Raw genomic sequence first — 12,649 nt, forward strand, 5'->3', positions numbered from 1 at the left:
AAATCGACTGGAACTCCTGCAATTCTATCTTCTTGAACTCGTGATGGTTTAGCTCTTCTCTTACAATAACCGCACTTCCGCCTCTAGCGCTGTTGTTGGGATGTATGGCATGGTACGTTTTGTACCCTCTAATTTTAAAGTAGGATTCTTTGGTGAAATGAGTTTCGGAAATGAGACAGGCATCTATTTTATGCTCAATTAGAATTGCTAATAGATCATCTTTGTGCTGTAGTAATCCATTAGCATTCCAAGTCATAATTTTGAATCTATTTTCCATGCTTCTTGTGAATGACTTCTGGAACTGAAATATTTTCCAGTTTTTCTAACCTACTTAAAATTGATTTATTGAGGCCTTCTTGCACAACTAGTTTCTCAAGAATCAATTTAAGTTGAGTTGTAATGCTCAGTTCCAAATCTTTACTCAAGTTGTAATCTTGAAGACTTGACTTTTCGTTACTGTTGATAGGTACTTTATTTTTCAGCTTATCAGCATAACTCTGGTTCTCCTTAACTCTACTGTCATTTATTACAGCTCTCTGTGGCACAATAGGATCGTTTCTTTTGTTGACTGACGAAATAGATTTTATTGCTTTTTTCTTATTTCGAAGTGCCTGCAACTCTTGTGCTACAACACATCCTCTATAATTAGCAGGGTGCTCCATCCCACAATTGTAGCATTTAGGCTTAACTTCTTTACTCTTAGTACAGTTGATAGTGATGTGGGGACCAGCGCATTTCACGCACCTAGGCTCCTTCTGGCAGTATTTTTTAGTGTGTCCCCAGGTTTGACAATTTTTACATTGCGGTAGAAATTTCGATTTTTTCAGGGGGACTACTTCAACCTTCATACCCATAATTACACATATTTCATAAATTCTATTTATGCTCTCTGTGTTTTCAAAAGTTAACATGAATATTGGGAGTGGTTCTTTTGTTTTCCATTTAAGAATGTTTACCACGTCCAAAATTTTAAATCCTTTTTCCTGAAGTTCCTCTTTTATTTCCTGTGGATTGCAAGTGCTGTGCAACTTCTTCACTATTACTCTAATGGGTCTCGTTTGCTTGTTTTCAAACGAAGACCAATTCATTTTTTTGTCATTCAGCAATGATGTAGCTAGTCTATAATTATCCTCAGATTCAACGTTGAGTTTTAAGCTACCATTATTCAATAGTGTGATCTTATAAGAGTCTTTTATTTTTTCATTCAAAATCTTATACACTACTTGATAGTCTTGGATGTTGTAGAGTATTATTGGAGGAGGTCTCTTAACTTGTTTGATACTAGGAGTTTTTTTTGGTTCAGCATTCTCTTTTAGTTCAGTTTCTCTACGTGAACTCACTTTCTGCTCATTGGATGATTGTGTTGGAGGTGAGTCAGATTGTTCTCTCTTCCTCTTTCTTTGCTTTTGACGAATCCATTCTGTTTCAGTAGATAATTCTTCTTCATCGGTATGATAATTGTCCGTATTTTTTTCTTCATTCTTAGATTTAGTCTCTAACGCTGATAATCTAGTTTGAAGCTGTTCAAGTTGAATTTTAAGTTCAGAACTTATTTTTTCTGATTGCTGGAATTTTGTATTAGCTTCGTTCCAAGCTTTAAATAAAAATTTTTCGCATTCTGATTGAATTTTATCAGTTCGAACCTTGTAGGAGACAGGTTTATTTTCTTCAGTTATAGTAATAATAGTCGTATTATCGTCACCGTCCATAGTTACGATAGTTCAGTTCTCACAATAGAATTACCGATTCAGCACTCACCGAAGCAGCAATATCCGAACTCGGCTACAGTCATAGTTGCATGCCAACGCGCGCGCGCACGCACACACACACTCACTCACAATTCGGCAATGCCGTTTTCACTGACACAACAGTTTGATGGTACACTTTTAGAACAACTACATGAATTTCACAAAACACGTCCACTCGCTTCGGCTTCTGAAAGCTGACTGGGCCGGTTCTATGAGGACTATATAATAGCGGTGAATTGATCAATAATATAAATATATATTGCCAAATTTTTCCTGCATATTCCATCACCACCACATGTCAAACCTCAGGCCTATTAATACTATTAATTGATTGAGTTATTCGGAGCAATTATGAAATATAATGAACCTTTCAAAATATAAAAATATGGAACCAATTTCAATTTATTCAATGAAGTAGTAGTGGGCATTTCTAAATTATTGGGATTTCAAGATTATAAACCCAATACTACCTATTGCATGGGAAACCGTAGTTGGCTAGATTTTTTTCCTCCTTTCTTTCTTTTCAGCATACCCCACCATTAAGCCTGTTTTTGTATTTTATTAGAATTTTATTTTTGATTATAATTTTTTTATGTATATTGTGTTGAATTGAATAAAATTATTGATGTTTAGTTCCATTTTCGTCAAAACACTACAAAATCAACCATTGCTTGGTAGTATTTGATACGTCTGCATAGTATATCCAAATATAAAATTTCATTTTTGAGTGTACACTCACAAGTCACCTTGAAGAGAGTTTGACTTTTAACTTTCAATCTTTAAATTTGGAGTTGAACGTTTTATTCAGGCTCGATTTTTTAAGAGGATTTGAAGTGTAAAAATGAAGTTTTTGAATGTTTGAATTGTTAAAAAGGCGATTTTTTAATGTAAAAATAAACAAACCGTTTCATGATGATTCCTGTACAACGGAATCCTCAGCAACGCTTTCAAATATTCCTGCAGTTCTTGGATTCTGGATTCGATCTGCTCCTCAGGTATGAGACCATCTGGTTTAGCAGGAAACCTACACAAAAACCACATCATCATTAACAAATGGACAAATAATAGAAATTCATTCTCAAACATGGACTTGATTGACAATCAATGAGAAAACTTCAAAATCTAGCTTGAAGTAATAGAAATTCAATTAGATTCAATATACAAATAAAAATTACTGAGATATTGCAATTATTCAAATGCTAATGAATCTATTATTATTAAACGAAAATCCAAATTAAATGCTGTAATTCACCCCGAAGACTTCTGCTACTGCAAATATTGACAACAGGGTAAACAGCTATAGTGAGGTTCAAGTTATAAAGGCATTAGAGAAAGATAGGAGAACAACGTTGCCGATCCTCAGTCTTGTCAATGCCTTCTATAGACGGTAGCTGATACCAAATACTACTGCAAATATTGACAACAGGGTAAACAGCTATAGTGAGGTCCACGTTATAATGGCAGAGGAGAAAGATAGGAGAATGACGTTGCCGATCCTTAGTCTTGTCAATGCCTTCTATAGACGGTAGCTGATATCAAATACTACTGCAAATATTAACAACAGGGTAAACAGCTAGATGGAAATTCGATGAGCGCTACTATTCAAAAATTATTTTATATTTTAAAAATTGTAAAAAATTATTCCCGGGCTGACAAATAATTCATCGAATTTCCATCTAGCTGTTTACCCTGTTACAACAGCTAGATGGAAATTCGATGAGCGCTACTATTCAAAAATTATTTTATATTTTAAAAATTATAAAAAATTATTCCCGGGCTGACAAATAATTTTTGAATAGTAGCGCTCATCGAATTTCCATCTAGCTGTTGTAACAGGGTAAACAGCTAGATGGAAATTCGATGAGCGCTACTATTCAAAAGTTATTTTATATTTTAAAAATTATTAAAATTATTCCCGGGCTGACAAATAATTTTTGAATAGTAGCGCTCATCGAATTTCCATCTAGCTGTTTACCCTGTTGTCAATATTTGCAGAAGTCTTCAGGGTGAATTACAGCATTTAATTTGGATTTTCGTTTAATAATAATAAATCAATATGTTTTTTCTTTCTCACATCAGAAGATATTCTAATAAATATTAGAATGGAGAGAATCAAGTAAAATATTCTTCAAAGATTGGAAGAAATGGAGCCTTGCAATAGGAAACATTAATAAAAATATAAAAAGCAGTCAATAATAATTTTTTATCATACCTAATTTTCAAAGCTAATACTGCTAACATGAGAATATGTATTTATTAACAATCATAACAAACATAATTATAATAAACATGTAATGTTTATTGTAAGCAAGATGAGGAACGGTGGAAGAAGCCTCCACCAGATATGTAAGGAGGGAAACAAGATTATCTAGAACTTTAATTAATTGGTATCTTTCGGTTTTACATGGTTGAATATGATAAATATTAATTTTTCTCTATTCCAAAAAGGTAAAATATAAATATATATACAAATACAATATTAAAATAAAATTGATGGGGAAAGCGAGTGTTTTGCTGCTAATGATGATTCAATCTTTGTGGTTATAAAAATTAAGAGCAATGATCTTATCCAGTAGTCACCTACCTTTTGAAGATGGCTTCCCCCTTTGGCATTCACTGGTTTAATCGCGACTTTACAGTTAGTATTTTAAAAAGCAAAACTAACTGAACCAATGAATAGGCTCAGAACCCGTCTCCCTTGATAATACAATTATTTTTAAACTGCCCGATCTGTGACAGAATAATTGTATTATAAAACGAAACGAAATCTAGCCTTCTTCACTGGATCAGCCAGACTTTACTCACAGTCCTAGCGAACGAGCTCTGCCCCGAAAGCTAAATTATGGGTATTGATATTAACTCAGTCAATGCCAAGCATGAAAGCCATTTCAAGTACATATTTCTATCTGTCGCACAAGCACACGTTTGTTATTAAAAACAGAGAGAAGCTAACGTTAATATTGACAACAAATAAAATAAACAATCTTTCTGTCGATGACAAAGATTGTTCAAAGACAAAATACTGTTCATTGAACTTTTTAATTTAAAAACTCTAAAATCCTGATCAATATGAGATAAATACATGATTCATATATATGTCCCATATGACCAGGTGACATTATATAATGTAAAAAATGTAATTATAACAAACATAATAGAATAATTATTAGCTTTTTAATGAATATAGCTTGAATATTCAGTTTTTGCTGAACTAACAGTTGGAGTTTTTGAACCTTTCAAGATCTGCGGAGTTTTCTCCATCACTTATTCGGAGTTTCCGAGCATCTTGAGGCAGGCCTTTCTATCTACCAAGCATCCATGAACAGTTTCGAAAATGTCATTATTTACTTGATTATCTATTTGAATTACCTAGGCAGACCACCAGCGGAACGTTTTGTTCTGTTGAGATCATGCTTGAAACTGGTCCGCCTCTCTCGATGTGTCTTTGTTGGAAAAGGAATGTTCAGGGTGGCACTGAAATCAAGTAACATACTAGAGTAGAAAAATATTGTAGAAAATAAAAATATAAGTTAGAAAAAAAACTTTGATTTTCAAGTTTTTTCATAAAAGATTGAAAAGTTTTTTGGAAGACATTATTAAATGTATTCTAAGAGAATTTTACTAAGGTTGCTTTAAGTTTAATATCGGGGGACCGAGCTTTGCTCTAGAGTGTAAAAGCATAGAAAATTTGTAACGAAAGATTGAAATTATAGTTACAAAAAGTAAATTCGTATGGCTTTTGTTGGTGGGGAGTCCCTTTCGGGAAGGTCCCACCACCTGAATATATAATTTAAGCCGTCAATGGGCCTTACGACTGTCATAATTCAGCCGGGACCGACAATTTAACGATCCGATAACATCGGAGTGATCTGGTTAAAAAACGTTTGATAATGAGAGGGTTCGAACCCCGAGATCTCTATGCTGCTACGCAAGCACTCTATCCACTAGACCACGGATCACTAAAAAATTATAGTTTATATTTATTTATTCATTTTCTCAGTCTTACAACTATTTTTATAGTTATATGAGGAGGCAAAACAGGCTTATGCCCAAAACTGTCCCTTTTCAAATTTTTACTAAAGTCCAAATCAAAATCTAGGTTAAGCTTCTATTACTCATCAAAATAACAATTTATTCACACTTTAAAAACAAACACATCATCAATTACAAATAGATATACTATGAGTTTGATTTAGAATGATATACTATGTTTGCTACAATATTTGTTAATATACTATGTACTATCATAGAGAAACAATAGCGTAAGTAGATATCCCATGGTATAGGGAATTTATGTCGCAACTTTTACTGTTATCTCAAGCCGATTACTTTCGATTATTGTAAATTTTTACTGTTTTGTTGGGGTGAGAGTGTATGTACGGCACAATTTGAGAGACTACCAGCGTCACACAGCTTCATGGGAAAGAACTAAGTGAACTATCGGCTTGGGATAACAGTAAAAGTTGCGACATAAATTTCCTATACCATGGGATATCTACTTATGCTATCGTTTCTCTATGGTACTATTCTACACTAACAGCATCTAGTTACTATTTTGGACTTTCTGAAGTAAAAATGTTTTCCAAAAAAATAGTAATAAACGAAAATAAGTTTCTCTTGCTGAATTCTCTTTTCGTGAGATCAGCTGAATGATACCACACATGAACTCGTTCACTCTCTTCTATTACGGTATCGACAGACGACAAAATTTCCAGCTGTTTTTCCAAGGACGTATATTTATCATTTTAATGTCCGTTAGCAAGTCATGGTTCAATCCAAGGGTTCAAACCTAGTGCAATCGAGTCTTGATATCATAAACCTACTTTGTTCCAAATTTCGTGAAAATCGTTAGAGCCGTTTTCGAGATCCGTTGAACATAAATATATACCCATTAAACCACATAACCATATAAATATATATATACAGAAATTGCTCGCTTAATATAATAGGATTAGAAACAGTAGGCTGTATTTTTTGAAAGAAATGAATAGGTGTATTTCTTATTAAATTTATTTTAGTTGTATTCTTTTAATCACAAAGATTAGAATATATTTTTGGAGTAAATGAATGGATGTAGGTACTTCTAATAATAGGTATATTCTATATATTTGATTTATTCATACACTGAAACACAATAGCGAAATGAAAAACAAGCACTGGCCCAAAAATATTCTCATTCTCAATCAGGCTGATAATTTTAGTCGAATTCAGTTCTATTAGAGAAAAACAATTGATTTGCATAAATTCTGACATGATATTCACTTTCTGTCAGCATTTTTTATCAATAGCACGAATGTTTACCATTCAGCCAATTATGAAACTTGGAATTGAATCTCAGTAAAGAACGTGCCTTCGTGCTTGGCTTATGATTAACCATGAATTCGAAATAAAAAATATATAGCAAATTTAATGCTAATATTATGACTTGATATGCTTCATGAATGCTTAACTGCTGCTGAAATGTAGGAGTGAATTTATTTTCTTTGAAGAATTACAATAAAAATCTTACCGGTATATTTTCAGCTGACTGTGCAGTAATTGGAAATGCTTGTATCTCTTCTTAATGGTCCAAGAGAAAGAGCCGTGAACCAGCTCGATTGTATATCTGCCAAAAAATAATAAAATAATTGTTGGAAAGATAAAGAAGATTGATAACATAGCGAAATATAAGGTTAATTAAGTTACACATTACATTACTGTAAATACGAATTAACACACAGATGGAAATGACAAGATTTGATTAATTTTCAATACTTAATTCCACTATGGTGAATTTTCCAAAACTTTACCAGGAAAACTGGAATTTAGGCTTATATACCTTTAGAAGGATATAGCTGACAGTAATAAGTGTAACACACACTAGTCATCACCTCGTTCTTTGCTTATCTAGTGTGCACTCAACCTACTGTCAAATGTTCCGTTTCACACTTCTGAATTTATAAGAAGCAGGTCTGTTCTCATTGGATTGTGAGCACGATGAATATAATATACATCGCTTTCGGTCAGTTTTCAGTCTACCATAATAAGGTAAATGATCACATTGGAGTTCATTAATAATAAATTTTCACCGTTCATTAATAATAAGCATTCACCGTATGCAAAAAATTCGCACTTCAACCATCAAGAGCAAAATCAAGTTGGAAGACGTCATTGTAACTATAGGAAGACTGAAGTGGAAATGGGCAGGACACGTTTCGCGACTACAAGACGGAAGATGGACGAAGAAAGTGACTGAATGGGAGCCATCGTGGAGGAAGAGGAACGTCGACCGGCCAAGAGTGAGATGGAAGGATGACATCATCGGAATAGCAGGAATCAACTGGATGGTAGCAGCCAGAGATCGACAGAGATGGATCAACCTGGGGGAGGCCTATGCTCGGTGACGGCCTTAGTCTCCAAAACAAAACATAAAAAAGACTATTGATTGTTTTAAATGAAATTGATTTCAAAAGTATTTTGAAGTACTTCAGTACTGTAACTTATGTGTGTTTTGGACAAAAATAAAGACTTTATTTATTATTATTAATAAAATAGCCTTAGTCATTTTCATAGTTTTATTAATAATATAAATTAATCTTGTTGGAATACAGTTCCTTCCTTCGTGTCAGGTAATAATAATAATAATAATAATATCGAGTGACCTGGCTGGCTCAGGTCTGGTGTCAGAGTTTTCAGGTCGCAACTGATCAATTTCAGGGCCTCTGACATGACCTAACGACTGCTTTTTAGGCAGCCGGGACCGACGGCTTAACGTGTCCATCCGAAACACGGGAGTGGCCCGAGATAAATATCTTGCCCGGGCCGGGATTTGAACCCGGGCCTCTGAATCATGAAGCCAGCATCTGATCCACTCGACTACGGCCACTCCTGACTTCGTGTCAGGTGGTTCTATATGACAATATTTGAATAATAATTATTTATTGATTGATACAATAAGTACATCATCAAAATGATAGGGAGAAGAAAAATAAGGTAACCTTGTGCTATTCCTGTCCCAAATTTAGATAAGGTCACACATAGTCCGAAATAGGTAAAGTGCTGGTTGCACAACAGCCGGTTGAATTTTAACTGTGATCAATTCCACGAGAACCAATCAGAGAAGACATCTTTTCAAAAACGCCTTCTCTCATTGGTTCTCGTGGATCTAATCATAGTTGAAATTTAACAGGCTTTTGTACATCCGGACCTAGTGCTGGTTGCACAACAGCCGGTTAAATTTTAACTGTGATTAATTCCACGAGAACCAATCAGAGAAGCCATATTTTCAAAAAACACCTTCTCTCATTGGTTCTCGTGGAACTAATCACAGTTAAAGTTTAACAGGCTTTTGTGCAACCGGACCTAGTTGTTCACTTCAAAAACTTTTCAGTCCTTAATTATTTTCACAACTGTTTCAACAGCTTTGTCATTGAAAATAAAAAGATCCAATCTTTTGCATGCTGGAGCAAGTCAACATATTGACAGGTGGCCATCTCACTGGATACCACCACAGTCGCTGTGATATCACCAGAAATACAACAATGAGATTTCAATGCAACGTTTGCACTTCGTTTTTAATGATTAGTACTTTTATAAATGAATGAATAGATGAATAATGATGACTTACAAGTACGGATTGAGTATGTGGATGAATAATGATGACTTACAAGTACGGATTCAGTATGTGGATGAATAATGAAGACTTACAAGTACGGATTGAGTATGTGGATGAATAATTATGACTTACAAGTACGGATTGAGTATGTGGATGAATAATGATGACTTACAAGTACGGATTGAGTATGTGCGAGGTGACACTGCGTTCATGGTCGATTATTTGTAGTTCGATCCTTTGATTCGGAATAAAAACTTTCCGAACGGGTGCTTTGAATTTCACAGGAGTGTTATGGACTGTCTTGAATGGTAACGCTGTGACTGGTTCTGTAACGTGAAACTATAGAATTAAAAGAAGAGCTCAGGAATAAATTTGCATTAATATCATGTGAAATGTCTAGTACAATTGGTTACACATAAAAAGAATAGCAGTTTGTCAGAGATTGACAATGGTGTAATAACCGAAACCGGTCTTTCTAAGTATCAATAAATCTGTGGTTTTTGACAATTCCTTACTTGACCGAGCGAAGTGAGATCTAAGATTCAAGTCGACGGTTTGGCATTTCTCTTAATGTTTAAATGTTTGAATGTTTATATGTTGCGCATTTACGGCGAAACGCGGTAATAGATTCCCATGAAATTTGAAAGGTATGTTCCTTTTTAAATTGCGCGTCGACGTATATACAAGGTTTTTGGAAATTTTGCATTTCAAGGATAATATAAAAGGAAAAAGGAGCCTCCTTCATACGCCAATATTAGAGTAAAAATCATACTATAGAATTATTCATCATAAATCAGCTGTCTAGTAAACTATAATACTACGCATTCAAAAACATCGAACATTTTGAAAAAGTATCTTTCCATCAACGTTGTGGACAGTTGCAACCAGACCTGATAACAGCGCTCACACTCACATTCCGGGACGACACGTCACGGTACAATAGGACAGAAAGCTCTATGTTTATTTAGGATTTTTCTAGACATTTTAAATTGATAAATTATTCATTAATTTTTGAGAAAACATAACAACAGGTCAATGTAACTTACTGAGCGCGAGGTCTACTGTTCACAGAGCTACTAGTATTTTTATTTAATATGAATAATTACCACAGTATCAACTTCTCAACTACAAAAAAAAACATAAAAAGAAGCTCACTTTGGTTTTAGAAGGAGCTATCTGATGCTGTTGATCTTTTGCTCCATAGTAACTATGACTGTCTTTTTTCGTTAGGGCTACTTGAATAGAAATAAAAATAAAAATCCAAGTACCGTTTTTTAAAAGTAAACAATTTTAAAAAGGGTACTTATATTTTTATCCTTATTTCTATCTATGACTGCTTTCAGTCATGTAGATTTGCAATATTGCTGTCACATCAAGTGACCTAAGCAAGGCCTTCGACATATTGGATCACACAATCTTTCCTGATTAACTTAAGCTTTATGCTGTTGCTGGGGCACCTCTGAAGCTGATTCAACCTTACCTGGGGGATTACATCCAGGCTTTCCTAGCTACAGAACTGCTCCCTCAAATCAAGTATTGTGCTGACAGTGGAACACCACAGGCCTCTGTCCTAGCTCCTGGGGTTTTTGGTTTACTTGATCGCAGTTTATAAGTTAGCTTATGTTTATGACAGGGATATTATTCGGATGTTACCACTTTGTATACTCTGATAAGAGACTCTAGGAAGTCTTCAAGAACAAACTTTCTTCGATGAGGGACTGAACGTTGAGACATTTAAGTGGCTGTGTTAAAAGACCAGGGTTTTGCCTCTGACTGGTTCTCTGCAAACCCTTTCCATCTTAATGAATGAGCACAATGGATAGAATTTAGCCTTAAATGGGGATAAATATATTTCTGCTCCGGTGAAGCTGTTGGGGGTTGCCCTGGGCCAACCGGCTCAATCTGGGATCTTGACACTTTTATTGAGGACTTCTGTTGCAGAGTGGTTTTCTATTTTTGCAATTAAAATGCAGTGTATCAGCACAGTATCTAGAAGTATTCTATTTTAGTTTCTTTCAGATTTTGTGATTTTGTATGGCCTTACATCTTGTGCTGTAAGCAGTCCTTACATCTTGGGGTAGAGCAGTAGATGTGATTGGGGTCCTGATGCCATATCTACATGTTGACCCAGCCTGCAATGTGACCAGTGTCCAATGACGGCCAGCAGTAGCCAGCGTTGGCAAATCATCCATCCACACACTGACGCTGGTCGACATTGACCTTTATTGGGCCAACATATAGATGCGGCAGGAAGAGAGCTTTACAGATCTTTTGTGGGACTGACAGACAAAGAGAGAGAATACTGATTTTTTGCATGACTGTCACACTGAAAGAGAGGATAATTACAGTCTTTCTCTTTAAATTTTTCATGCACTCCAAAACATTACTGAGCTTGGACTTGGAGAACTAACTGATAACTGAATATAAAAATAAAATATTAAAAAATTCATAATAAAAATTTATATTTCTTACCTTGATCTTCACCATCTTTTTCATCACTAGAAAACGTTACTCCGTGATGAGTTTCATCTGGAATGTCTAAACCTTCATCATAGTCAGAATCATTGTTGACAGCTTTATTATCAACAGTATTAATTGAAGTACTGGGTTCTGCACTCATTTCAAGATAATTATTGTAAGAACATTAATATAAATTCACTTTAACATAGAATTAAGCTACCATTTACAATTACAAAACTAGTTATTTTTGTTGTCTAAGTGGCTTAACCTAAGAGACTAAATACTTAACGTTGAGCTGCTTATAGTGTGATTGAGAAACATGACCCCCATATTTTTCAAACTTTAAACAACATTAATCCTTTCTAAGATGAACTTTAAATATCAACGTTAGAGACTTTCAACATCTTGTGCAGAATTTACATTGTAGGTTACTTAATTGATTTTCAAGTACGTAACTGGAATGCCACATTACAATGAGCTCATTCACACAAAATGATCTCATCTCATCAATTCTTCTCACATAATTCTTTGATATCAAGAGCAAACATCAGTTTAGATCTTCAAAGCTGCAAGGCCGTTTTGTTTTGTTGCTCATAACCTAGAAAAGGCAGAAAGGAAAGTTTGTTGTATGAATCAGCTGTTGGAATATTATATATCTACGTTGCTTACGTAACTACATGTCAATCTAGTAGGCGATGATATTTATATATGATATATAAATTGAATATTTTATATAAATTATATGATATACAATCAATATATTATATATATTTATTATTTATGATTTGTATATTATAGGCAGATGATTTATGATTTCAAACACCTAAACGTTCTTTTTCGTTTTATA

At 34.4% G+C, this 12,649-nt stretch overlaps 1 protein-coding gene across 1 annotated transcript in view; it reads right to left on the reverse strand.

The window, feature by feature from the left end:
• Positions 1-12,188, reverse strand: part of LOC111061682 (phospholipase D2) — a 67,784-nt gene extending 55,596 nt beyond the window's left edge. The window contains exons 1-5 of the mRNA XM_039422667.1: positions 11,815-12,188; positions 9,515-9,668; positions 7,258-7,353; positions 5,118-5,222; positions 2,652-2,772 (exon numbers count right to left, since the gene is read on the reverse strand). Coding sequence (XP_039278601.1) covers positions 2,652-2,772; positions 5,118-5,222; positions 7,258-7,353; positions 9,515-9,668; positions 11,815-11,962 — 624 coding nt within the window. The 5' untranslated portion in view covers positions 11,963-12,188. The remainder of the gene's footprint in view (positions 1-2,651; positions 2,773-5,117; positions 5,223-7,257; positions 7,354-9,514; positions 9,669-11,814) is intronic.
• Positions 12,189-12,649: the final 461 nt, after the last annotated feature.

The sequence above is a fragment of the Nilaparvata lugens genome, chromosome 3 (genome assembly GCF_014356525.2).
Source record: "Nilaparvata lugens isolate BPH chromosome 3, ASM1435652v1, whole genome shotgun sequence".
NCBI lineage: Eukaryota > Metazoa > Arthropoda > Insecta > Hemiptera > Delphacidae > Nilaparvata > Nilaparvata lugens.